Below are 27,621 nucleotides of genomic sequence, written 5' to 3'. Positions count from 1 at the left end.
AAGTACTATCATTATTTAAATCGTAATGTATTTGGGAAATGGGAAATATAATATTATTTATAAATATTTAAATATCGTAAACAAAAATGGGCTTCCTTCCAACACTATTTCCCTTTGAAAGTTTATGATTATCTTGTAAACATGTGTCAAGTTTCTAAAAATATTTTCGAAAGCTATAGGGATCAATAAAACTTTTGTTTACACGTACATCTCGTCTGTCATCCGCAATTTGTATACAATATTTTATTAGCTGACTTTGTCCTCCAAATTTTGTTATTTTAAATTACGCTTCCAAATAGTATTAACATATATGTACATATGTAGCATATACATTTAAGAGCACCACATTTTGGCTTTAAATTGATTTATTCCATATACATACGTATTTGGTGGGATATGGCTAATCCACCTGGATATTTTTGGGCAAGATCCCAGCCTACATGCGACTATATACATGGGCCACTTACAACTGACGAACATTGCGAGTTATGAATAATTAGATTAAGATATATTACGACTAACTGTAGGCTATGGTTTTGGTACAGCGAAAGGTCACGCATTGGTGGTTCTGTATGATCGGTGGTGGTAATGGTGGCAATGGTGCTCCAACCATTCCACCGCCCACCGCTCCTTTTAGCTTCATTCAGCTGTGTGTCTCTTGTGGGTAGATGATCTGCTATGGTACTGAAAAACAGTCCAAAACAGGCATCTGTGATCTATGTGTCTTTCCTTGCCGTCTACAAATCAGTCTTTAGCAGGCCAGCGTTCTCGATTTGGTATACGATCTGGGTTTCCTTGTAAGTGCGCGGTTCCGGCTGCACTACGTCCAGCTTACGACGTCGTCGCTTTTGGACTACTCGCCACCACAGCAAAAGGATCAGGAGGAGCAGCAGTAGTCCCAGAAGAACACTACCCGAGATAATAAAGGCCATGTAGCTGCGCTCGCGGCACTCATCCGTGATCAGGGATCGAAGTGGGATATACGGCTGGATTTGGCCTTGTCCGCCAAAATCGGGCGGATGGAACATCAGTTGATCGCTGTGCAGTCGGAAGAACTCCGCTCGCGGCAATGGTGGCTCCACATTCCTGTCCAGCTGTTCACAGCTCCAGGCATTATTATAGCGGATATCGCGTACATTGAGCGCGAAGCTATTGTCGAATTGAAGGGGTTGTGGTGCCACATTCTCGGCGGTGCCATCGACCCGAGGATCTGCACCTGGTCGCGAGCTGCGCAGACTGTTGTTGTGGAAACGCAGCTCCAGACGCTCGCTCAACTGATACGAACGATGAACGGTGAGGCTGCGAAACGCAATCTCACTTGTGGCCCCGAATTCGTTTCCTCGTATTGTCGCCGCATCTCTGATTTGGGCTTCCAACCACTCACCATCGACGGATAGGAAATGATTATCACTCAGGCTTAACTTGGAGACAACTGAGGCAGATCCAATTAGGTTTTTGTTCATAATTAAATACTGACAAACACTTACGCTTGAAGGAGAAGGCATGGGAGTGGACCTCCTGGAACTGATTACCTCGCAGACTCAGCTCGTTGGTCACCTCGAGCTCGTAGAAGGCACGCGTGGGCAGATCGCCCAGGAATTGGCAATTGGCGATGCTCATCTGCTCCACGGCGAATTTCTTAAAGGCCTATAAGCACAAACAGGATTTAAGTAATAGACTATAGTTACCACAACATACTTTCACCCACTTGACTCTCGATGCGCTGAATGGTGACCCCGTCCAGCTTGAGCAGTATGGCACTATCCTTGGTGGTGGTGAATCCGAAAGGCTTCATTAGCTCAATCCGCCCGCCCACGAATGAGATCTCCTCGATGTTGCCGTTGATGGCATGCGATTCGATCAGCTTGAGGTTCGTCTGCTCGAACTCCACGATCAGTGCCTTATTGCTGGCATATCGCGGCACACTGAGCGCGTGCTCCCGGAGCACCAGTTGGCCCACCTGGCGGAAGACCACCTTGTGCAGGCCCATCGTGTTCGCCAGCCGATTGGCCTCCACCAGAAGATCGCGGCAATTGCGGATCTCAATCATGTAGACATTTCCGCGCAACGATGGCAAAGCCATGGTCTGAAAATAATTAAAAAGGATGAGGTTTATAAAAATATTAGTTAAGTTTCTAGATTTCTAGTTCTCTTACCATAAATATGTGACTTAGTATAGTTATTCTAGGAATATATGTAATCTATAAGCATCTACAATGTATAACATTCGCTTGAAAAAGCACAACAAATCGGGTCGCATTATAACTAATCTAACAGTTGGGCCTATAGATAAAGCATAGCGATAAAATGTTGCTTAAATTATTACTCATTGGTAAGTAGGACAAAAGACTGATGTACTTTGTAGAACCTCGCCATGCATTTGTCATTATTTATGTATAAAATAATATCTTAATATGAAACCAAAAAAAAAAAGCAATGCAAATTCAAAAAATAGTCCAGAATTTTGCTGATTATGCTTGCAGAAATGTCAGCCACGTTTGAATTATGGCTATGATATCATTAAACGTTTTCATTAATGATAATATACAAACATTAGGTATTTGCCAAATAACTGACTCACCTGGTCGGAGTTATTGCAGTCGCAAGTGATGGTATTGCCATACTCCCCGCAGGTGACATTCACCAGATCCGCCTGGACAGCGAGGAGTAGGCAGGAGAGGAACGGCAGGAGAATCCGCGTCCATGTCGTCGGATCCTTGAGATTTCTGATATTCCGCATGATTGGTCAACTGATCCGCCTGTGGCCAATTATTCACTCATATTAACTGGTGCCTTTTGCGCGCCCTCGCTCGTTTCGCCTTCTCTATTCTCCGGTCCACTCTTTGTTCATTTTCTAGTTGTGTTTACCGTCCGCTCCGCTGTGCACTGCTCTTCGCCGTGAGCGTTCCGTAGAACTGCCGATTATAGACCGTTTCGCTCCAGCCTTATCTTTCAAGGTGTTTCTTATCTATAATACATGTGAAGCTCATTTATTGTCGTGTGCGTTTGCATGGCGTGTGTGTGTGTGTGTGTGTGTCCCTCTCTGTAATCAAGCTCTATATATCTCTCTTTATAGCAGGTGCTGAGAACATTGCTACGTCCATCCTAACGCGTACAAAAGCCAAAAGCTGCCACTCCCACAATTTTGATTTTGAAAATTTATGATTTGTGATACCCGTTACTAGTAGAGTAAATTGGAATGTGCGACAGGCAAAGGGGAAGCGTTTCCGATCCTTCAAAGTACATACAGTTGTGTTAAACAAAATAGCAGTGCAAGGGAAACTAAGAAATACAACGGTATATTTCCATGTCCCTTTTCGGGATCGACTTTTTATTCCACTTATTTTTGTAAAATGGAATGTGTAGATAGGAAAAAAATGAAAATGATCAATATTTTCTAGAAAGTGTGTCTTTGGTTAAGTAAATACATATATTTAAAAGGGCAATAAATTAAAAAAAAAAAATAATATTTTAGTGGGTAGAGGACCGCACTGCTCCCAGGAGAAAAGAATGTTAATTCTTAAGCTAAGAAAAGAAGAAAAAACATATAAGGACATTCAAAAACCCTTTGAATGTTCTGTCAAAATGGTATCCAATGCCATTAAATATGAATGGAAGCACGAAAACCGTGGTACCATACGTAAAACCACAGATATAGACGCATAGTTCGTTACAGCAAAGTCAATACTTTTGCATCTTTTAGGGACATACAGTCTGCGCTGAACTTGGGAATCCTAATGATATTATAAAAACAAAATTGACCATTTAAACTGTGAATCATAGGAATTTTGTATCTTATCTTATCTTTGGGACCTGCGGGTCTCAAGTTCTTCTTATTTTATGAACACAGCTGTATTTATACGTATTCCTTTTGACTTGTTTTAGATAAGATTTCAGTTTATATTTGTTTGAAATTCAAAAGCTTCAATTATTTCTTTCGCTATTGTAGAGGATGCAAGGTTATTATTCTACGTTATTTGTAAAAAATTGTATTCTGATCTTGCCACGATTTATTATTTAACCAGGATCGTATGTAAGTTATTAATTTATTTTTTAGTTGGATCGAGATTACGAAAAGTGAGACACTTACGAAGACGACTTACATAAGTATTTTTGTTTATATTCTAACATTCTTAAAAGTTTCCTGATCTTTTTATATGATAAGTGTTTGGTTTTAAGTTGCGACAAAATTTTAATACTCTTGGAAAAGTGGCAGATCAATTCTTATACATAAAAATTCCAGTGGCCAGTTAAGTGTGAGTGAAAAAAGTGTCACAAGAAACGACATAATAAAATTTCACATATTCCACAAACAAAGTGATCGATTACCGATCTTGTGGCGAATTTCGACCAACTACTAGAGGGGTGGTGAGGGGGGTGTGGTGTCAGTTGAGAGTGTCGATCATAATCAGCTAACGATATTGCCCAACGATCTGCAAACACACTCGTTTTTCAAGTCGTGGACGTGGACGAGGGTCTAATTGAATCACAACACCCTCTCCAATTGTGATCACTTCGTCAGTAGTTTCTCTTGCCCTCCAATCACCACCGTTTCCTCCATCCGTTAATTGAATTCTGAGGCCAAACTCTGGACTGAAAATCTCTCTGGCCCTGGAAATGGGTCTCTGATGGTAGCCCGAACATGAGCAATTATGCTTTGTTATTTGTTTATGGCCATTTCGTTTTCCCATTTGTTTATAGAACTCAATTTGCGCGAGAGGAAAATTAAGTCGTGTCGAGAGTTGAGTCTCCATTTCGATCTCAAGTGGCAACTGCTTAAATATTTGCGCTCGAGTCGAAGAATTCGAGAAACCGGCACGAATGGGCATTCCAGAGGCTACAAGTTCAAAATCATATACGATTGTGCCAAGTATGCCATAGAGCTGTATTCGTATTACCCATTTAACATATTCAAACTGCAGTATTTGAAAATGTTTTGTAAAAAGTCTACCTTTTAAAGGGTACTTTTGCAATTTCATTTGACTTTGGTAAAATATATATTGTCAAGATAATGTCTAAGTACAGTGGAATTAAGATAGTGGAGGACAAATGTCTCATTGCAAACAAGGGAAATATATATATAAAGTCATAATACGTTATTGCCCACTCTAACTATGCTGCTTCATGGCCCGGGGCCTTAGAATTCCGGATGCGCCGCAGACGCGGTGGCCAACCCTTTGGGGTTGAATCAAGTGACGTTCATTGAGTTGACTTGCGGTTAGGAAATTGAATTAAAGCGCAATTGCATTTCCTGCCAAGTAGAAAGTCGCGCACACGCACTGTAAAATCCGTAGAATCACTGCCCATAAAAACCCCCCTTGGACTACGCCCCTTAATTACGCTCAATTAGGCGGCAATTATGATATGTGTATATAGTGCTTTTATGTCCTATTATGTCCTTTTGGCCCTAAAATCTATACGCATTTAAAATTTAAAAAAAGCACACCTTTCTTAACAGAATAAATATAATTAGTTATGTGCGATAAGTTATTATCATAACTTACTATTACTAAATCCACAATCCTAGTGTCTCAATTATGACAGCTTGTAAGTGGAATTGTGCAATATTGCAGTTAATATTCATAGGCTTTTCAACGGGACATTAAAAATCATTAGGGATTTTTGCAATCATTGGGCTCTAGCAATGCTTTCAAATTGAATGTATGTACACGTGTGTATGCTACATGTATTTTGGCATATTGTTAACGCCACTATCGTTATTTTGGCCACAATCACTTGTGCCAATCATAAGTAGCACATTTCATCGACTGTACAATGCAGTGCAAAATGACTTGAATTTAATCGAGGCCTAACTGAACAAACCGAAAGCTAGTCTTGCAATAAACTGCTTCACATCGTAGTAGTAACTGGGTGGAGTGCCGACGAACTCCATTGATTGCCCGATTCGAAACGGTTTTTGAAACGGCACTATCTTATCACCACCTAGTATCGGTAAATTCGATAAGATAACTAAATGAGTCGGATTGCCTCACCACCTCACAATTGACTCAACTCTCGCAGGATGACACATGTGTATTTTGTTACCAGTGCTTTTCAAACGTATTACTCCATGCAGTTTACACAGCCGAATGGCATTAACGGTAAACTTAATGACTAACTGGAGTATTTATGTCTGGGGAAATCAGTCATGGTGGAAATTTGCGAGTTAAAGTTTTACCTCGATATATCGAACATTTTAAATTCGTATTTTATGCATAAAAAAGGATGTAACTTTTGTTTAAGAAAGATTGCTGTTTTCATTTCCTAAAATATTTATATAAATATAAATAAAAATGATTAGATACAACTTTCATCAGACTTAGCTTAGGAGTATATTCCAATCTTTTTGAATTTGCCATTTTCTGCGTTCATTCTAAATGTGTCAAACAATTACCTACAAGCTTTCCAGCGATTAAGCAATTCTTATCTCTAGCAAAATAGTCACCAACTTTCTTTCAGAGCCCGAAGTTCATTGTTAAAAGCGAAGCTAGGTTTGGCCAAAGGTCCAACCGCCTAAAAAAACGAAAAAGTAGTAGTACGTAGAATGCTGAGGGCACTTGACGGGGTTAATGTTTTTAGCCTGCTCATTGCTTTCTACTACTTGAAAAGCGGGCATTTGCTTTGCTTTTTTGTTCTGCGCCACCTCTTTCCATACACTTGGCACAATTTTCGATCAACATTTCGTAAAAGTAAAAGTTCCTTAAGTGAAATCGAACTCAAAATATAAATTATACCGCTAAAAATCCTAAAAAGGTTCAAAGAAAACCAATTTAATTTAGAATCCGAAGGGATTATTGAATTTGTATAGAACAACAGTGATTTGTTTCTATATATAGTAAGGATATCCAATTAACACCCAAAAGGGTTCGTTTTTCAGAGACTTGACTGTGGCCTGGAGCAAATTTCGAATACCTTTTTGTAACAATGACTTTGGGGTTGGACTTTTTGCCGATCCGAAACAGTTTTTACGACAAACGCCAACTAAAAACAGATTTTTATTTAACGTTTGCTTTTCTCCGACGTCATTTAACCTTGAAGTATCGAAATACGATGATGACGAGCAGCGGACATAATGGATATGGATATATGGCAAGGTGTCTGCCAATTTAAATACGTATATACATATGTACATGTATATTTTATTTAGCAAGGGGGCGTTTGTTCACAATTCTACACTGCTAATTTATATTCCCCTGGGGGAATTGCAAAAAAAAAAGCGAAACAAGAATAAAACACAAGAATGGAGAGATGCTAAATTCTTGTTTGGGGCTTCGGTTTGTTTGTGTTCTGTTTGTTTTGTTTTGATGCGTGGGCTGTGATCACAAGTAACAAAATCAGGAGAAGAGAGCTGAAAAGAGGAAAGAATTCTTTCTCTCCGTTTATTTGCATTCTTTTTTGGCTTGCCCAGCAGATTTGCAAACAGTTTTTCCTTCTCTCCCTATTACTTTTTTTTTATTACTTTGAACTTTATGGCTGTTCCAGAAACGCACACACTCTTGGCTTTTGGCACATATGAAAACGATGGCAGCACCTCAAAAAAATAAGTGTTGTATTTAAGCGCACCTTAGTCGCAAATTGCCCAAGTAAATAGTCGCATTTATGTATTTATATTAGCTGCTAAAACTAAAAACACGCGAGCGGTCGGTCAGGCGGTTTATGTATTCTACAGCCTTGTTTTTGTTGGGCGGCCAACCGGCGTAAGCGCGTGCAAATGACAAACTGAGCGCCAAAGCGGCGAACGCCAAACGCGAATGCCCAACCTCCGGCCAGAAGTCAGTGATGCTCATTTGGCTACTAATGTGCCAGAATTTCATTCGACCTAATGGGTCGAATTAAACTAACCAAGGCACTCAAAAACATGTTAGCGAACGTTCGCTACATAATAAATTTTCAATACGAGTAGCGCCTACAACTATTGTTAAGCTATAACTATTATAAAAGTAATTTAATTCAGTCCGTTCAACTAGTCGTATGTGTAATTTGTCACCACTACGGCGTATACGTAATGTTTAGATGTGACTTTCAATTTTGTTTAGCGTTTTTCCGCCACTTTCGGCGCTATCATCACTGTTGTATTCTCCCCTTTTGTCGTAGATTTTTTAACTGCTCTCTGCGCTCTTCTGAGCGGATTTCAGTGGAACGAGCGCCGCTTTGGCTGCGGCGATTTAGCGGCTGCGTCTCTCAAACGATCGCCAGCTCAAAACACTCAAAACTAAACCAAAAAATACCACACAAAAAGGTGAAGAATTTTTGCGTTTATTAGCTGCACAAAATGTAAAACAAAATTATTTGTTCCTTTTGAACGAATTTTTGACTTTCTACTTATAAGTAAATGGAATCCAGAAGAATTTTTGGTACTTCCCCTCGCTTTTCTGAGTGTATGTCAAGTTAAAGCTGAGCATGGATTTTAATTTAAATCTGTATCTGAATTTCTTGCACTGCGCTTAATTGAACGATGCCACGCATTACTTGACACTTTTTAAAAAGCCCCCGCAAAAAGCGATGAAAGAGGGGCCAAAGAAGAGTGCAGAAGAGAAGACGAGAAAAGGATGGGAAATGGGGAGAATGAAGAGGTGGACAGTAGATCAACACAAATCAAATCAAATTTACTCGATGGCAACTGCAAACATGGAGCACTTAGCGGTTCGCTTTTCAAGATTCAGGCTATGTAAATATGTACATATGTATGTATGTAAAAACTAATGTGACGAAAGGCTCCGCAGATAAAGCGGTTTGTAATGGCACTATTTACCCTTTTCCACATTACTATTTTAATTTAAAACGGATTCCCAAGTTGCGTTACTTCCATATCTCAAGCTTTGAATAGGTGAACTCATTCCTGTATGCGAATAAATAGTATGGCAAATTGAGCATTTCATATTTATGGCTGTTTTGGAGAATTTATTAGCAAGCAAGCGATTTAACTTTTTGAAATGGATGACTGTGAGGTAATTCGGTCATAAATATGCCTATTCTATTTAACAAATGTATGCTGCTTTTTGCTAACACATTCCTTTATGCCTGCACTGAAATGATTAAAAGTGTAATATACCTTCTATATATTCTTGACTTAAACATGCTAGTTTAAAAAACATAACAAATTTGATAATTTTGATATTTTTTGGAAAATACACTTTCAAACGAAAAAAGAACGCCCTTTCATACCAATTTGATGCACTTGATTTGGTTTTCTCGCAGTGTGGCGTTTATTTTGATCAAGCTGACTGACTGACTTACTGACCATATATGCACATTAATAACTCGAAAAGGCTTTTAGAACGCATTTGCATGGCAGCCGCGGCTGCAAAAGCCGCAACAACGTTTAATTCGCAACGAAACAGCTCGTCGATCGCGCTTGCAAATCAAGTTAAGCAACATTTCAAAATGCAATTTCAGCACACCCGCCTGGCATTTTACTTGGGCTTTGTCTCTCTGTCTTTGGGATTCAATTTGATATTATTTTCAGTTTTTGTTTATAGTAGCCGTTTGTTCGAAACAGCTAAACAGCTGTGTAAGCCAATAGAGATTAATATTTATGTACATATGTATGTATTGGCGAGTGCTTTGTTCGAGTAACTGAGAAGTCAAATGGCCATTTGATATGCCACCCTCTGGATAAAAATTGTATAAATGGGTTCTAAGGTTTGTTTATTGCTTGACTTGGACTTTTCTCACTTCAGACTGTTCCTGAGAACTTGAAATTACAAAAAATAATAATATTCAAAATGGTATTCACAGTTTTAATGAAAAGCTTGATGATATAACAAAAGTATAATACATTAAAATACATTCTTGGTACATCTACTTAAAATGTGATCTGTTTATTGACACATATCATGAACAATGTATCATGTTCTGGTTTAGAATACAAAATACAATATAATTGGGGCGCAGAGTTATATGAAAACTCTGTCGATAAAGATATGACGTACCTTTCCATTTAAGCCCCGACATATATTATATCTGCAGGCACTTGGTCGATCGGGCTATTTATTTAAATTTAATTCACTTAATCTAGCTTATGGTTTATATCTCCTAGTTCGCTTCTCCCTAGCTAATTAGGTATATGCGTAGGTCTCCTCAGTTCATCGCATATCCAGAGAATATCACATTGTGTTTTCGGTATTTTTTGTTTCTCTCTAATCATTCACTCATCTTATACTCTTTTTTGTGGCTGGCAGGTGTGACAGATTGTGGCAGATTCATAGGTATATATATATATATATATATACTTACGTATTTTACTATTCGAGTCGAACAAATGATCCGTCGTTTGACTAAGATCAACGCCTTTAAAGAAGTTTCAGAATCAACACGAGGTATTTTTTAGTTTAGATCTTTATTTCTTCGTTGTCGGCTTAAGACTGACTGTACAGAGTTTTTGATCGGCTCGAAGTGAGTCGCGAGAAACGGGAATGTCTAATCAGTATATGTGTACAAAAAAGAACGGAAAAATAACGGTATGGATGCACAACAAATTATGCGCTTAAGTGTAAGTAAAAATGTAAACTGGTTTCATGTGTTTATGCATGTGCAAGATTGTATGTACAATTAGTGTAAGTATGTAAACGTAATATGAGAAGCATATTATGTTACTTCCCTCCCTTTAAAAGGGAAGCTTATGCTTCCACTCCTTCTATTGGTGTTGATGCCCGCAATCTTGGTGATGCAGTTGGATTTGCATCTTGTGATTCAATGATTATTTTGTTTTTTAGTTTTAAGTAAATACAAGCAATACAAGATGTGAGGCTTATGATTGATACTACTATACAAACTGTGATATTATTATTTGATATTAATTGTACAATGTCCTTATGTTCTATTGGTTTTATTTTTATTAGGCTTAAGGGTGTGTACAATGGGGTAAGGTTTATCTCGGGGTTTTTAGCTTGTTTTCGTTAAGTATTATGTTTCCTATTTTGATTTTACATTGTTTTATTGTTATTATTTTGTTGCCGTTAACCGTTACATTTTTATTTATTTCTTGGCAATTTTTGTTCTATGATAGTGTTGTTTAGATTCCAAGTGATGATACTATTTGGTTCTACATACTTAATTATTTGTTCGACTGTTATAGGGACAAAGTTACATATTGGATTTGTTCTCTTAATAATATTTTTGATACATTCGTTGTTAATTTCTTGATAGTTCTGGTTATAAATTTTATCTTGTTCTTCGAAATAAGTGTCTTTGTCTATATGATCAAGTTGATAGCCATTATTATCTGGATAGGGTATTATGTTAATAGTATGAATGGTTTTTTGTTTAGTAGGGATATGAGCTATGATAAGTAGTTGGTTAGTGTTGATCCAGGTTGAGGTTTTAGTCTGTAGTATGTTGCTACTGTCAACGTTTTCTAATTTGTCATAGTTAAGTAATTTTGGGTTAAACAGTCCTAGTCGTGAGAGTTGCATTCCCATTGCGATGTCTTCAATGTATTCGGTAAATTGTATTAGTTCGTATAGCATTTGTTCTCTGTTATTATGTTCGTCTTCAAATTCTTTGATCTTTTGCATGTTACTATTGATAAGTTGAATTATGTCGCTCATTTCGTGTATGTTAATTGAGTTGTTTGTCGCGGACTCTAATTGGTTATGAATTTGTATCCGGTCGTTATTGTCTAGTGTCCCGAAAAGGTATTTAAATGCAGATCCCATTATGTTGATTAGTCCGCGTTTCTGTCTATTTGTCTGGTGTAACGTTATAGCGTTAAGTTCCCTTAACATTTTATTGTGTAGAAGTTTAATTTGGGGGATATGTGTATAGTTGGTTACTTTAGTGTTAAAATAGTGAGTTAGGTTGTCTATATCCAAGAGGTTTATGCGGAGACAGTGGTGTTCGTATTCTGAAGGGATTTGAATAGGTTTGTCAGAGTAAGAAAAAGTATTATGGTGAACAAGGGGCCTGTAAAATGGGGAGTTGATTAGTTTTCTTCTGTTTTTTAAATTGGGTCTTATAGTAATGTGTCTCTCTGTTTCTGTTAGTAATTTTGTAATGGTCTTCGTCGGTTTGTTCGACGTTCTTTGTTAATTTGAAAGGGGCTTCTAATTTTCCTTTTTGTAATGGTCCTTTTCTGTATCTGGTGTCGACATTATATTCAGTTCTATTCTTATTTATTTCGTTAATTTTTTTTTCTTTATTGTTTTGTGTATCTAAGTTAGGTTGTCCGGCGTAAATGAATATGTGAGCAGGGGTTTGTCCGGTAGTATCGTGTTTGGTCTTGTGGTTGTAAATGTAAAGGATTGTTTCTATTTTACTTAATTTGGTCTCGTTGTCGTCAGAGTTTTTTATGATGCGGATTTTTTCGTTTATAGTTTTGTGGAGTCTCTCTATGTCAGCGACACCTGTTTTTGTAGTATTAAGTTGTAACTCTACTTCTTCGGTTTCGAGCCAACGTTTGAGGGCTAGGCTGGAGAATGCACCATCTCGATCTGCTTTGAGAAGTTTAGGTTTCCCTAATTGATTAAATATGCGCATTAAGGCATTTTTGCATTCTACCCAGTCTTTTGTCTTAATCTGTTCAAGGGTGGCGAATTTAGAGTAAATATCGATACAGCTCAGATAATGGTTTCCTTCGGAAGAATAGATGTCTATTACGAACTTATCACGACAATGTTCGGGTTTAGGGGTAATTTTCATTGGCATTTCCGTGTTACGGTGTTCTGTTTTGGCTAGGTTGCAGACTTGACATTCGTTGATTATATTCTGGATAAGGAGTTGGCTATTGGGGAAGTAATAATTCTCACTAAAGAGTTTTACAGTTTTTTGAATTCCGGGGTGTAAGAGCTTTTCGTGGGTGTTTAGAATTAGTTCCTTAAAACTTGCATAAGTAGGGATGTTTTTTAATAAAACGAGGCTTCGGAAAATTTTTGTACATTTCGGATTCATTGTTGTTGTGTATGCATTTTGGATCATTTCGAAGTCTGCATCGCTTTCGATGTAAAGAGCGCTATTCTTTGAGCAAAAGTGATTGAGTAGATATTGTTTGGCTGCTTCTAGGGTCATTTCTTTGTAGGAAATGTGTATGATTTGTTTTTTGAAATAAGTTTCGTGTTCTATACTACTATTGGGACCTTTTGAGAAAATAATTTGTCTTTTATGGTAATTAATGGCTTTTTCGGACAACCCTATTAAGTCGCTATTATCTTCTTCTGCGCTATGTTGCGTAGATTCTCCGAAAAATGCTTGTTCTATTTTGATTCTAGACAGTGCGTCTGCGACATGGTTTTCCTTTCCTTTGATATATTTTATATCGAAGTCGTACTCGGATAATCTAATCTTCCACCTAGTCAGCTTTGAGTTAGGTTCTTTTAATTTGTGTAGCCAGCACAATGGTTGATGGTCAGAAGCTATTTCGAAATGTCGTCCTAACAGGTAGTGTCTAAAGGTCTTTGTGGCCCAAACTATTGCTAGTAGTTCTTTTTCTATAGCACTGTAATTAACTTCATGTTCGTTTAGGGTCCTGCTAATGTAGCTAATGGGATGTCCATCTTGAGATAGAACAGCACCTAATGCTACATTGCTTGCGTCAGTTGTTAATACAAATTTTCTTTCAAAATTTGGTATTTTTAATATGGGGTCTTCGGAAATAAGTAATTTTAATTTTTGAAATGCTTCTATATATTCTTTATGTTTTGTATCTATTTTTACTCCCTTTTTGAGACATTTAGTCAGTGGTTTCGCTATGTCAGAGAAGTTGGGTATGAATTTCCTGTAGTATCCTGTGATTCCAAGGAATGCTTTAATTTCTTTAGGTTTAGATGGAAGTGGGTAATCTTGTATAGCTTTGATTTTTTCGGGATTTGGTTTAATTCCGTCTTTAGTGATAACGTGTCCTAGAAAGGTAGTTTCTTGTCTTAGGAATTCACATTTATCTAGCTGTAGTTTAAGGTTGGCTTGAGATAATTTCTCGAAGACTGCTTCAAGGGATTGAAGGTGTTCCTCTAGAGAGGTAGAAAAGACAATGATATCGTCTAGATATACTAAACAATTTTTATTTAAAAGCGGACGAAGTAGGTTATTCATGCAGCGTTGGAAGGTAGCTGGGGCGTTTTTAAGCCCAAATGGCATTCTAGTATATTCGTAATGTCCGTATTTAGTAGAGAAAGCCGTTTTGGCTATTGATTCTGAATCCATCTCTATTTGATGGAAGCCTTTTGCCAGGTCTATGGTGGTAAAGTAATTAGACCTCCCTAATTTTCCTAGTATTTCGTCTATATTTGGCATAGGGTATCGGTCATTTATTGTTATTTCATTCAGCTTCCTGTAGTCTATGACTATTCGAAGTTTCTGCTGTCCGGAAGCATCTAATTTTTTTGGTACTACCCAGATGGGGCTGCAGTACGGTGAGCTGCTTTCTCGAATGATGCCTTGTTCTAACATTTCTTGAATTTGTCTTTCTACTTCTTGTTCGTATGATTGTTGGAAGCTATACATTTTAGAGTAAACTGGAATATTATGTGTGGTATTAATTGTATGTTTTTCTTGGTTTGTGAAGCTAAGTTTGTCGCCCTCGTGAAACTGAATGTCTTTAAATCTTGTCAGTAAGTTTGTTAATTTGTATTTTTCTTCTGCATTTAAATGGTTTAGTCGGAACAGATTCTCCTGAAGTGTGGAGGTTTCTAAAAAGGTAGGGTCTTGTGGGAACGAAGAGTCTACTTGAGCATGATTTTGGTCTGTAAGTTTTTCAGTGTCTTTTATTTTATAGACTTTGTTGAAGAGGGTGGCAGTTTTCTTTTGATAATCTATTATGGCTTTAGCTTTAGACAACAATTTGCGTCCAATCAGCATATCATAATGATCTGAGAATTTGTGAATTAGAAACTCCTGAGCAATAGGAAAGTAGTTATTGGGTGGTATAGTGGTGGTCTCGTTAATAGTTACCGAGCCATTACTTGTATGAATTAGGTGGTTGGTTTGTTGTATAGGTGTTTCGAAAATGTTCCAAGTAAGCATGTTTATGGTGGATCCAGTGTCAATTAGGCACTTTAAGTCTATGTCATTATGTTTAATAATTATATATTGGTTTGATCCGGGGCAACTAGCCGAAAATTTTCTGCTTCTTTGGTATTGTCTGATTCGTCATCGTTTGGTGCTGTCTGTTCTTGTTGTGTTTTGTCCGAAGTGTCATGATCTTGTTCGAAAGGGATTTGAGTTGGGTCTGGGATATAACTCATTTGATAAGGATATGGTTGTGGTTGGAAGTTATCTGGGTAGTATGGATAGTAATAATGGTAAGGGTATTCGGGTTGGTTTGATACCATTTCTTGGTATCTTAGTTCTTCTATGCTCATTTTAGTCTGTCCGCTGTCTGATGGTCGTTGTCTTTTTACCGGGTTGTTGGTTTGTGTGTTCCCAGTTGGAGGGAAGTTATTCGGTGTGTAAGTTTGATTAGGTCCGAAACGATTTTGGTCGAAGATATTCTGTCGATTAAAGACAGGATTCGGTCTGGGTATGTTAGGTTGTGGGTAGGTTGGTCTTGGTTGATATTGGGGAAAAGGGGTTTGATTGGGCCTGGGTGTATGGATTGGTGCGTATGGGTATGGTGGATAATAGGGTTGAAAGACGTTGTTATGGTACGGTTGAAAAGGTGTTATAGGTTTATTTTGGCCATTAACTTGTCTATTTGGTAAGTTATTTGGCGTCCTATTAGAATTAGGAGCTGGCTTAAAGTTATCTTTGTTTAATGTTTGAGGTTCATATAGACCCTTTTCTTGTAAGATATTAATAAGGGATCTTAAATCGGGGATTTGGCAGTTAACTATTCTTAGATGAATATGGTTAGGGAGTTTTAGGATCAAGTTTTCTATGCTATCTTGAATAAGTCTGGTAAATAAGGCGGTTTCAGCTGAGTTATTTTCTAGTTCTAACTTACTCATTAAAACTTGTCGTCTTTTCTCGGCTTCCTCCAGAAACTGCCTGATGTTGCCTTTGTATTGAATGTTCCGAAAATCCTCCAAAAGTTGATGACTCGGTGCCTGGGGTTTGTAATATAGGATCAATCTGGTCCTTAGTTCAATCCAGCTGGTAAAGTTGTTGGTCCCGAGAGTACGGATGACGTCGCCGCTGATATTGCGTTCGATGTGTCCATAAATTATCAACTTCTGCCTTTCGTCAGTAGTTTGGTATAAGGCCAGAATGAAGTCGATGCGAGTTATAAAGGTATGTAGAGTATTCGGGTCTCCATTGAAGATTTCGACAGCATTTATCTGTCTCTCGACCTGACTCATATTTGAGTCGGATAGTATTATAGGGCTTGCTGTTGCCATTGTTGTTGTTGTATTTATTGTTATTTAATGTTTTAGGTAAGGTTCACGTTCTGGGTAAGGTTTGCAGTTTCGGATAGGTTTCGTTTTTCGATAAAGTTCAAGTTTTTACTGTAGGTTTATGTTTTGGATAGGGTTTTGGTTTTCACTATGGGTTCTTGATTTCCACTATTAGTTTGTATTCCAGGTCTGAGCTTTGTGTTTGTGTTTGTTCATTTATTAATTTAATTCACTTATAATGTTTGTTATTCACTTAGTTATAGTTCTTTAGCTTAGGTTTTGTTGAATTTTCGCACTTATTTGTTCGTAATATTTCTGTTATTCACTTATTTGTAAGTTTTTAATTTAAGTTTGTTGTGTTGTTCACTTATTAATTTAATTCACTTATAATGTTTGTTATTCACTTAGTTATAGTTCTTTAGCTTAGGTTTTGTTGAATTTTCGCACTTATTTGTTCGTAATATTTCTGTTATTCACTTATTTGTAAGTTTTTAATTTAAGTTTGTTGTGTTGTTCACTTATTAATTTAATTCACTTATAATGTTTGTTATTCACTTAGTTATAGTTCTTTAGCTTAGGTTTTGTTGAATTTTCGCACTTATTTGTTCGTAATATTTCTGTTATTCACTTATTTGTAAGTTTTTAATTTAAGTTTGTTGTGTTGTTCACTTATTAATTTAATTCACTTATAATGTTTGTTATTCACTTAGTTATAGTTCTTTAGCTTAGGTTTTGTTGAATTTTCGCACTTATTTGTTCGTAATATTTCTGTTATTCACTTATTTGTAAGTTTTTAATTTAAGTTTGTTGTGTTGCGCTCTTAGCTGTTTCGCTTTGGTTTGAGTAACCTTTTGTGGATTTACTACTCAGCGAATTCAAAGGCGTCTTCTTAAAATTTTTGTAATTTTAAGTTATTTCACTTCGTGGTCACTTTATGGGATTGAGTACCATTGGTTAACACTTTCCACTTAGCACGACGCGACTGCGTTAGTTCTTTTGTGGATAATAATTGAAGAATTGAATAGGGTTACTATCGCATCAACAATGTATTATCCTACCGACTGCGCCACTTACGTATTTTACTATTCGAGTCGAACAAATGATCCGTCGTTTGACTAAGATCAACGCCTTTAAAGAAGTTTCAGAATCAACACGAGGTATTTTTTAGTTTAGATCTTTATTTCTTCGTTGTCGGCTTAAGACTGACTGTACAGAGTTTTTGATCGGCTCGAAGTGAGTCGCGAGAAACGGGAATGTCTAATCAGTATATGTGTACAAAAAAAAACGGAAAAATAACGGTATGGATGCACAACAAATTATGCGCTTAAGTGTAAGTAAAAATGTAAACTGGTTTCATGTGTTTATGCATGTGCAAGATTGTATGTACAATTAGTGTAAGTATGTAAACGTAATATGAGAAGCATATTATGTTACTATATACCTGTACTATATATATATAGTATAGTATATATTTGAGTGCTCTGCATACTTTTAGGCATCCGCGTAGTCGATCACATCAGCAATTTGGACGGTCACATCACTGCCGCCAGAGTGATCCGAGCCGGAGTCCATGTGCTCCATGGCCGCCAAGCTGGCGGCGCCATCGAGGCACTCGAAGCTGCGCCTCCGCTGACCCCTGACCTGTGACCTCTGAGTGTACGGCGGCGGCTGAAGCGGCGGCAGAATCTGCAGGATTTGTCTTTGGTTGCGCGTTGAGGTCAGCTGGTTGGGATGGAACTGTGGGGAGTTCTGCAGAGCCTGCCGCAAATCCTTGACAGCTCTGGGCGCTGTGGCGGTGGCCGACCCCTCCTGTGAGCCCGAGGGTGGGCGGCTAGTGGGCGTGGCACTTGGAGTGGACCTCCAAACGGGGATGGCATAATTGGCCGTCGTCGACGGCTGCTGATGCTGCATCTGGTGGCATGGCAGGATGCGCATCGGTGTGGCATATTGATATGCCGGTGGCATGTCGTTCGTATCTGTAAAGAATAATGGTATAGGCTATAAATATGAGCTGACTAAACAAATTACACCAGTTAATTACACCAACATTGAGGGGAAGTATAGTTAATATCGATCTAGTTTACGCATACACATAGAATACTAATCTACACATACATACATACATACACAGCATACATGTACCAAAGTTTTTTATAGAAAGAGAGAATTTGGAATCCGTCACCATGTTTTTGGGTTGCATTTGGAAATATTTAACTACGATCTGTTTTCACTACCTTTGTGGGTTAATACGTTCCGCATTTGTGAGCTGCCTTTTTGCCATTGTGTGTTTGTGACACTCGACTCCTTGTGTTTTCTTTAATAATAATTTTGGGTGGCTATACAATAATTTTTGAGTGCTAAAGTGACGTAAATGTGCGAGAGTAAAATGAGGAGACAAATAGATATATAGACTTATATCGTATATAAATATGATATATAGATAGATATTGTGCTATACGTGTTAGTGTTGCGGTTAAGTTTATATATTCGTATATATTTATATTATTATTATATTTTTTTTTATAGTTATGAAAATTAGGTTTTCATGAACCAAGTTTTTGGTATTATTCACTTAGGGGCACCTTTTTTATATACAGATCAAAGTTTCGTTTAGCGTATTTCATGTTTTTTTCAATAGGTATTTCATAGGTGTTTCGATATTCCTGAGGATTTGGGTCAGTCTCTGCAAAGGTTATTTTAATGTCATTAACAATTATCAATTCCGAGACCATTTTGGCGATGTCGCTTTACATCATAAATATTGAATAATCAATATCCGCTACATACGTTTTTAAACATTTAGGGTTATATGTAAGTACAATATTCAATTGTTATATAATATAAGATTCGTGTAACAGTTAGCCCAGCCAAGTAGAGTGAAAAGACTTGACTACACTACTACAATCGATTGGGTATCGGCAGTAGGGGCCGATTCGGACTGGGATTGGATTGCTCGGAAGTGTAGCTCTCGTTAGTGCCATTGTAGTTGTAGTCATTGCCGTACTCACTCATCATATTGGACGGCTCCGAGTACGGCGGATCCTCGTCGGAATTCAGCGGCAATGAGTACTTGTCGTCGATGATCAGTCGTTGCTGGTCGAGCTCTTGGTAGATGGGCTCACTGGAATCGGTACTGGGCGGCAGTGGTGGTGCTGTTGCATTGGCTGTTAAGGCGGTGCTGGCATATGCCTCACTATCACTGGGCTCCATGTGACTCTGCGATATGTGCCTAAACAGCAGGCTTTCGATCGCCTGATTTTGCGGCATGTTGTCCACTATAAAGAGTATCCGATCGTTGCACTCCCCCTTGCTCAAATGACCATTGATCAGCTTCAGTATAGCCTTGCGTGTCTTATTGCTCTCGCTGTGCAGTGCGAGCTGGCGCAGTGAGTTGCGAATGTCCTCCTCGATTAGGCAATTATCAGTGGACTGGCCACCGGCAGGAGCGCAGCTTCCACTGCCACAGTTTTTGGCCAACACACAGACAATCGCAACAAGCAAGAGTGTTAAAATCACAATCTCAAGGGCTATCATTCCGATGGTCAATTTGCTGGAGTCGCTAGAATGATCACTGACCGCCTTGGTCACCCACTGGCCACCCATACAGTAGCGGGTCACATTGCTGCCACATGCCTCGTTGACATACCGGCGGACATCCGTATTGGTGGCATTAAAGCAGTTGGCATCACGCTTTGCCACCTGACACATGATTTCCGATTCCAGATCATGATCGGTTAGCTCCGATAGCCAGGACTTGTTGCACGAGCACTCGGTGCCCACGCGCACCTGGTGGACGCGACATGTAAAATTGAGGCTACCCGATTGCGGATTCTGCAGTATATTGTTGCGAAAACTGCAGTTCGAGGAGCCAATGTTCAGTTCACAGCGTCCGTAGTCCTCGAAGCGATTATTCGCAATCTCCACTTGATCGGCCTGGCTGACACTCAACCAATTGGGCTCCACATGGCTCATTGAATTGTTGCGTATGAACAGACTAACGGCAACAATTTGAATGGCATTCGAACGTATTTTTGTAATTCTGGTAGGGCAAGAAGGAGGGGGGGATATGATTTAGTATGAAAGAATCCAATCGCCATGGATGATGAAGACTCACGTATTTCCAAACATAATCATGGTAGTTATACCGCTCTGACTGATCGCCTGACCCTCAATCGTACCGATCACCGTATCCACGATGGCCACCTTATCGCTATGCAATTTGTTGGTTAGCGCCTGGCTCTCGATCACCTCGATATTGCAGCCCTCGATAATCAGCTCCTTGATGCTGGTAACGTCAAAGGCGTTGCTCATGATCATGTCGATGTGGCAGCGCAACAGGCTCACCTTGCCCATGGACACGCCGAATATACCCAGCTGATTGATGTTCGAATCCTCGATGCGGAGCTGTGGAATCGATTGATTTATGTAAATGTATTACATTTTATAAGATTCCGCACGAAATCACTAAACATATTCCACTGGTTAAATATCCATGTATCATAAGTGCACTCACATTTATTCCATATTTGGCAACCCCAGGATTGAAAGCGTTCTTCATCAGATTCAGCTCCTTGATCCGCTTGAGAGAACAGTCTAGATTAGTCATCTGAAGGGCATTGGAGAATACGGACAGCTGAGTAACATCCTCCACCAGCAGCTTGTAGTCCGCACCTAAATTAATGATTTTTATAATCTTTATGATCTCTGATCCAGTTGCAACAACCTTTGACTTACCGGTCAGGAATTTCTCACGCAGAAAAACTCGCAATACATTTCGTATTTCGATGTTGGGAAAACCGCCTTTGTTGTGGCTAAATGCATTGCTGGTTATTTCCACCTGGTCATCTTTCCCCACTCCGATTACACCAAAGTAGTTCACCTGGTTGTCCTGGAAGAAGTTCTCGTACATCACGAACTGGGTGCCAACAGTCAGTCGCACCTCAATATATTTGATGTTCAGCGGCACCAATAGTTTATCGTTAAATTCGTTCGGGAGCTGTTGGAGAGATAGTTAAAAAAGATATCAATTGTTGTGATAACTAACAATTTTAGCTTCCCGTGTTGATTATCGTTTGTGATTCCAATCCAAACCATTAATATCTTATTTCTACCTCGACTTCTATTTATTTGACCTTTTAAGGAGTCTAGCTTCTTTACACATGACACATTACTCAGACATGTAGATGTTTTCGGTGCACTTTCAGTTTGCGCTGTGCTTATAGCAATTCTTTTCATTATATATGTATGTATGCTTTTTTTTTCTTTTTTTTTTTTTGATGGTCTGGAGCTGCTGTTGTTGCCGGGGGTCTGTGCCGCTTGACTTACATTTCTTGCGGTCTGTATCCCTCTCATCGTAGTGTTATTTTTAAACGCATAGTCTGCGACAGCAACAATGGGTGATGCGGCAACAGCCACTGCAACTGCAACTGCAAAATCAGCAACTGCAACAGCAGCAGCAGCAGCAGCAACAATAGTAACAACGCACACAGCAACGTCAGACGACAACAAAGTCAACTTGACCGCAACGTTCATTGCTCCATTGAGGAACTCGAACTCACATTCGAACCATCACCCGAGGGTGCAATTTTCTCATTAAATTAAGTGAAAATAGTTGCAACCCAAAGTAAAGTGCTGGTGATGGCTGACGAGATGTCCAGCACGGCATATGGTCGGTCGCTAATGATGCTGGATGACGATGACGATGGTCGGCGTTGCTGATCACACTGTGCACCAGCGCCCAACATCTTGTTCATTGCGTTAATGAATCTGGATTACCTCGGCCCTCAAGAGTGAATGGAAAGCAGCGAAGAGCTGAGGATTTCTCAAGAAATCCCAGGGTTTCCGAGATTGCTTTTAGTTGGAACATGTGCTTTCAGATTAGTTTAGATCACTCTGAAGTGATGTGATTGAATAATATTATGGAAATGCAACGGGAAAAGAAAAGTTTAAATACGTACTTAATATGTTTAATGTTAAATTCGAAAAAAGGGAAATATATATGTAATATATAGGGATGTAATGTAGGGAATGTATCGTTTTACCAATCCCAATTGTATGATCTTGTTTTTTATATTTAAGTTACGATGATTAATTTGCAATCCTATAAATTGATAACCAATAATGATAATGTTGTTGCTAATCGCTTTGTGATATACTGGTGAAATACTTGTTATCTGACTATATATCTATATACTAAAGGAACTAGTGAACTATCTGAGCCACTCGCTATTATAGTTTTAAATTATAATGAGCAAACTTCGGCTTTCAGATTTTCGTTCAAAATCATAGCGCCATTTCTTTCAATTGCTCCAGTTTCTTGTTTTTTTTTTTCTCCTCCTAAAGAGGAAGTCTCAATTACGTGTGAGTTTTAATTTGCTTGTTTGTCTGACAGACAGTTTTTCCAACCGCTTCCTTCGCCCATTTTTCCCATCTCTCTCTCTCTCTCTCTCTCTCTTTTTCTGTTTGTTTTTCTTCTCATTTCCCATCTTCTTCGACGAGAAATAACAAACAAATTTGTGGGTAAAATATCTGAAAAAGTTTATGAAGTTCCATCTCGTCAGGCGATGTTCATATATCGTCACCCTTTTTGAATGTACATAATACATCCATAGCTTTTACACATATATGCATTCTATACATTTATAAAAACCCAAAGACCTTTGCTTCAATTTCACCAATTTCCTTCAGATAGAAAGTATACTTTATAAAGATTATTCTCTCCGTGTAGATAAGCGCTATATATTGAAATCCAGGCTCTATATATAGAACCTCTCACTCTTTAACTGATCCAAAGCGATATATCTAAGGGCGCTTTTCTCCAAAAGATTTCGCCTCACAATTTTCACATTTTCCGGTCATTTCTTTTTTTTTTTCGTCGGCGACAACTTTAAGCGATATATTTTTGGAACGGAATCATATAGCAAGGAGTATGGGTATGGAGTTTTGGAAGAGATACGATGGTCGGTGGGCGAAAGGCGTGGCAGACAAGCGGAAATAGCTGCCGTCGCCTGGTTGGAAGTGCCAAAACCAACAGCAGAACATAAATAACCGAACAAAGCCAATTAAAAATAAATTATGATCCACCTCTCGCTCTCTTTCAGTATCTGTATCTATATCTCTTCATTTCTTTATATATTTTGTGCGGCCAAGAAAACTGAAAACCGAAAACCGAAATTCCAATGGCATGCTGGTCACATGGCTGCAAAATGGGAGGAAAAGAAAGGACTTTCCCAAAGCATTTCCCAGGGCACACATGCCCTGCAGCGAGTGCATCTGATGTGTGATATCTGTATGTATTGTATATGCGAGATAATGCAATCTTGACACGTTCGTTTGGAAAACTACGACTACGTGACTCGCTGGCAAAGAATTCGTTTCTTTTCCGATTAATCATAATCCTCGGATAAGAGACTACCTCAGTTTTCGACTAAGGCTATCAGGAAATACTTAGATAACATGAAACAGCGATGAAGTCAAATGTTTTCTTCTCTGTAGTACCGCATTTTCCAAAATGTTTTGGTCATCTGAAGTGCAGCAAACGGCACTCCCTTCTAATCAAAATGTACTGCGAAAATGTTTATTCGGTCGATCGAATCTCTGGAATATCCTTCTGTTTACCAATTGCATCGAATAATGTGGATTATAAACAACATTTACTACATTACATTTACATTTTACAACTAACTTTGTTTATCGTATTATGAGTTGTTATGAGTATAAATCTCCCTTCCCTCATCTTCATTTTTTTTTTATTTTTTTTTTTTTTACATCATATGAATTTTCTACCCCGAATACAAATATTGTATAAATTAGGCGAGAATGACAAGATAAGATTTAACTTTTGGTTTTCTCTCTCAAATGACTTGGTGGGCTATATATACATATGTATTTTATCGATTAAGTGCATATGTTTTGTGAATGATTCAGTGTCCATTTCCATATCGAAATGTATAACTCGGTTTCCGTGGCTGTGGGTTGTGTAAACAATCGAAAGTTGTTTAACGAAAATATTTGCAAAATTCTATAGTGTGCACAGTTCTCCTCACTATTTTTGTATCTGTATCTTTAGTTGGTGCACATTCAGATATGTACCTCCTAGAGCGCTATCTTCTGATTTTGAGTGTTCGGCTCATTGCATTTACACTCCTCTTTTCCGATTTTCCTTGTCGTCTCACTTTGTTGCTGGTTTATTGTTGTTTTTGTGGGACGAGCATTCAATTTGTGGCAATTGATAGATTTTTAGCAGCTCACAGCCATAACATTCCAAGTAGTTCCAAGTAGTTCCAAGTAGTTTAAGTAGCCATTCGAAATGGGAATTTAAGTAGGCGCATTCCACTAAAGCAGAAACACTCGAAACCAAAATAAGCGCCCAACATAAATTCCGTTTTCTTTGTACAGCTAGAAAATGTTGGAAAATATTGCAGTTTTCTTATTTACTAGAAAAATAAAGCACTTGCAATTGTGGCCAAGTTGATGTACATTTTTCTCACAGTGCAGCGGTCTTTTTTACTGTCTATAGATTGAATACTTTTGTTTTGAGCAGTTGTCTCGGTTTTTTTTTTCCTTCGCTTTCGGCTTCTGTTTGTTCACTTTCAGCAAATAAATAAATACGATTCCTGTATATGCATATAAGATGACGACACATGCGGCATACATACTCAAAACCAATCGTTCACAAAGAAGCGATAAGTGGCGGAGCGAGGGGGTGGGTAAAGTGTCACCCACATCCGCTGGAAAAATCATCTAAGTTCACTCAATTGCTGAGGAAGTGCAGAATCCAATGACTTGGAGAGCGATATAAGGCATATCTGCATCTATTATAAAACTAAAAGATATATATTTTTGAATTGGAGCGCACAAAACACGCTTAGGTCATATGTCTTTTCTATATATACATACATGTGCATATGTAGTATATACATATGTATATGCAGAGCGGAAAAGTGGAGCATTTGGATTATTGATTACTGATTTAGTTCTTGGAACGGCCCTCTGATTTGTATTCTAAACATATTGGCTTAATAAATAACAAAATCAATTTCGAATTGTATGTATTCATTCCCCTGCTCAAATAAATCTCTATGTGCGCGCACGTAGGCCGAATAATTAAAATGACCTTCAAAATTCCGTTAATCGAAATAGCTTATAGTTGCTTTCAATTAAAAATGGCAAGTATAACACTAAGTGGCTGCGACGGCTAAGCTATGTAAATTAATTAAAGCATTATATACTGCAGCCACCCCCTTATCGGTGTGCAAACTCAATTATAAATAGCAATCACTTGCATTTTCAATATTCTTATTATTATTGTGAACTGTAGTTCATATTGAAAGATCGGTAAACATACAACGTATGCAGTTTCCCTTTCAGTGCGTGTCATTAAATAAATAGCTAAGTTCATAATAATATAACTATTAGGTTGGTATATAGCTATATATGTGTGGAACATACAATTTAAAAATGTAAAAAAAAAGATATACAGGGTAATATATGTAGTTTGATATCTAGTGTCTATAAGAACACGATTCTGGGTGACTGGCCATAAATTCAGTCTGTAATCACTTGCACTTGCTCTCTTTGTTTTTGTTTTGTCAGAGAGCAGCAACAAATGAACACAAGCGCACACCTGATTCATTAGCATAACCTGTTGAACGGGTTGGTGGGGCATGGAAGGCGGTTGGGGTGGGGCGTTCCACATTGTAGAAGAGGGGGCGGCAAGCGGAAGAGGGCGGGGCAACGGCGCCGTCTTCTTTCATTTCAGTTTACTCTTTCATTCATTTTCATTACATTTCAAAAAGTGCTGGGAGAGCGCATTTTCTCAAGTCCGGAAAACTATAATTTTCGCAAAAAAAAAAAAAAAATACCACGGTCAAATACCTTACATTTTACATATTAAGCGAAAAAAAATGTTTTCTTTTCAAGGCGATAATATCTTTGAAGTATATGGAGAATATACAGTGAATATCTTGTATACACATTTTGTGGTGTGATTTGGATTCTTTACATAATTTTTTGATTATAATTCTGCTGCGATTCCACGCATCATATAAATTTTATATTATTATAATGCAATCATTCCAAAAGCACACTCAAAATGCTAACAATTGGCAACGTTTTAAGTCAGACAGTATAATGAAGTCCATTCAAAAATGTCACACCAAAACAGACAAAAGCCTTCCAATTTTTCGCTAATTGGAAAAACAAGGTTAACGAATTTCAGAGTGGCCGAAGTAGAAGGTACAATTTCCTTTAAACCTAACCGTTATATATATAAATGTAAATACATATATGAACTCATGTGTTTTATTGGAGGAAGTTCTACTTCTAAGTTGTTCTAGACTGTTCCATTTTATGTGAATGTTCAATAATTTAATAGAATTATGGAGCAATAAGCAAAACTACATTAGTTTCGTACCTGTTAACCCATGCTAACCCATTCTCAATTAGACAACTTAGTGCCAAGAGTGTTATTGAGACGCACCAGTAGCGATGACTAATCGAATCGATGACCAATTAAGTGATATTTAAAACCGTTTAGTGCGGCTGCGGTTCGATGAGTTAAACATACATACATAGGTGTAGGTGACATGATATGACACGAAACCAAAACCGAAACCGAAAAACTCACCGTTTTGTTAAGCTTGTAATCACAGATTGCCTTGAGATGAATGCAGAAACAGTGCCGGCACAGGTCCACCCTATTCTCCCTTTTCTCACGATTCTCCCGGTGGGCGGTATCCAGCAGCGGCCCACCAATTTGGGAATGACCACCCCAAGTGGGCAGGCGATCGAAGCGCTCCGGATAGGTTAGTGCATCATGGCCAGAAAACGAAACGATTATGCCGATTAGGAGGACCAGAGCAATCCGTCGCGAATTCATTCTGGTCTTCTTCACCTTTGCTTCACTTTTATTTTTGTTATTTTGTTTTTGTTTATATGTGCTTTAACAAATTTGTTTTCGTTTTGCCAAGATAGATATTTCAAAACCGCTTAGGTCACTTCACACTCTTTTTCCCTTCTCACGATCGTCGAACTTTAGGGGCCGCAGAAATTAAAAAAAAAGAGCCACAACAAAAAAATATATATATATTCAACACAAATAACGTTGTGAGACGTGTTTACCGGATGGCAGTTCGTTTAGCTCTAAAGCTACCGTCTCGTCGATCGGGCCGTCTGATCGCCCGTGTTCCGATTCCACGATTCTTTCTCACTCTCTCTCGGTATAGTACACTGCGACCTAGTATTCAACTCATGTATTAAATTGATGAAATGAAAAATATGAAAATGATTAAATGTAAATGAAAAATATTTAAGAATAACTATTGTTTAATATTTAAACATTCTAAATATTTTGTAC

The 27,621-nt window shown here is 38.2% G+C and overlaps 3 protein-coding genes across 7 annotated transcripts in view, besides 2 other annotated features; 1 reads left to right on the top strand and 2 right to left on the bottom strand.

Moving 5' to 3' along the window:
* The window catches only part of hiw (highwire), a 53,293-nt gene that overhangs the window by 11,583 nt on the left and 14,089 nt on the right, over positions 1-27,621 (top strand). The gene's annotated exons all lie outside the window — the stretch shown is intronic.
* Positions 5-7,724, bottom strand: CG5541 (uncharacterized protein). Of its 2 annotated transcripts, NM_206715.2 has the most exons (5): positions 7,564-7,724; positions 2,582-2,968; positions 1,709-2,086; positions 1,488-1,647; positions 5-1,432 (listed from the first exon to the last, which is right to left on the bottom strand). In NM_206715.2, exons 2-5 carry the CDS (start codon positions 2,738-2,740, stop codon positions 738-740), a joined length of 1,392 nt encoding a protein of 463 aa, NP_996438.1. In that variant the 5' UTR covers positions 2,741-2,968; positions 7,564-7,724; the 3' UTR covers positions 5-737. The 2 variants fall into 2 exon arrangements, with proteins under 2 accessions (NP_996438.1, NP_996437.1); NM_206714.2 differs by lacking the exon at positions 7,564-7,724 and having other exon boundaries at positions 2,582-2,919.
* Positions 3,246-3,855: a mobile genetic element.
* Positions 9,787-27,411, bottom strand: be (ben). Of its 3 annotated transcripts, none has more exons than NM_132762.4 (7): positions 26,893-27,411; positions 21,000-21,261; positions 20,779-20,936; positions 20,380-20,669; positions 18,500-20,304; positions 17,707-18,241; positions 9,787-10,231 (listed from the first exon to the last, which is right to left on the bottom strand). In NM_132762.4, the coding sequence occupies exons 1-5, from the start codon at positions 27,142-27,144 to the stop codon at positions 19,164-19,166; spliced, it is 2,103 nt and encodes a 700-aa protein (NP_572990.2). In that variant the 5' UTR covers positions 27,145-27,411; the 3' UTR covers positions 9,787-10,231; positions 17,707-18,241; positions 18,500-19,163. The 3 variants fall into 3 exon arrangements, with proteins under 3 accessions (NP_572990.2, NP_727817.1, NP_001245674.1); NM_167424.2 differs by having other exon boundaries at positions 19,274-20,304; NM_001258745.2 differs by lacking the exon at positions 9,787-10,231 and having other exon boundaries at positions 17,433-18,241; positions 19,274-20,304.
* Positions 10,231-17,700: a mobile genetic element.

The sequence above is a fragment of the Drosophila melanogaster genome, chromosome X (genome assembly GCF_000001215.4).
Source record: "Drosophila melanogaster chromosome X".
NCBI lineage: Eukaryota > Metazoa > Arthropoda > Insecta > Diptera > Drosophilidae > Drosophila > Drosophila melanogaster.
Note: the sequence above shows the minus strand (reverse complement) of the source record. Positions and strands in the feature narration are given on the sequence as shown.

Bases quoted from the DNA above. Each gene is read 5' to 3' on its own strand.
- be (NM_167424.2), bottom strand. From the start codon at position 27,144: ATGAATTCGCGACGGATTGCTCTGGTCCTCCTAATCGGCATAATCGTT. The intron at 20,305-20,379 runs GTGAGTCTTCAT...TTGCCCTACCAG, and splicing joins ATGATTATGTTTGGAAATAC to AATTACAAAAATACGTTCGA. The intron at 18,242-19,273 runs GTGAGTACGGCA...TATTCTTTACAG, and splicing joins GGAGCCGTCCAATATGATGA to ATACGAACGACATGCCACCG.
- CG5541 (NM_206715.2), bottom strand. From the start codon at position 2,740: ATGCGGAATATCAGAAATCTCAAGGATCCGACGACATGGACGCGGATT. The intron at 2,087-2,581 runs GTGAGTCAGTTA...AATTATTTTCAG, and splicing joins ACTGCAATAACTCCGACCAG to ACCATGGCTTTGCCATCGTT. The intron at 1,648-1,708 runs GTGGGTGAAAGT...TTGTGCTTATAG, and splicing joins TTCAGCGCATCGAGAGTCAA to GCCTTTAAGAAATTCGCCGT.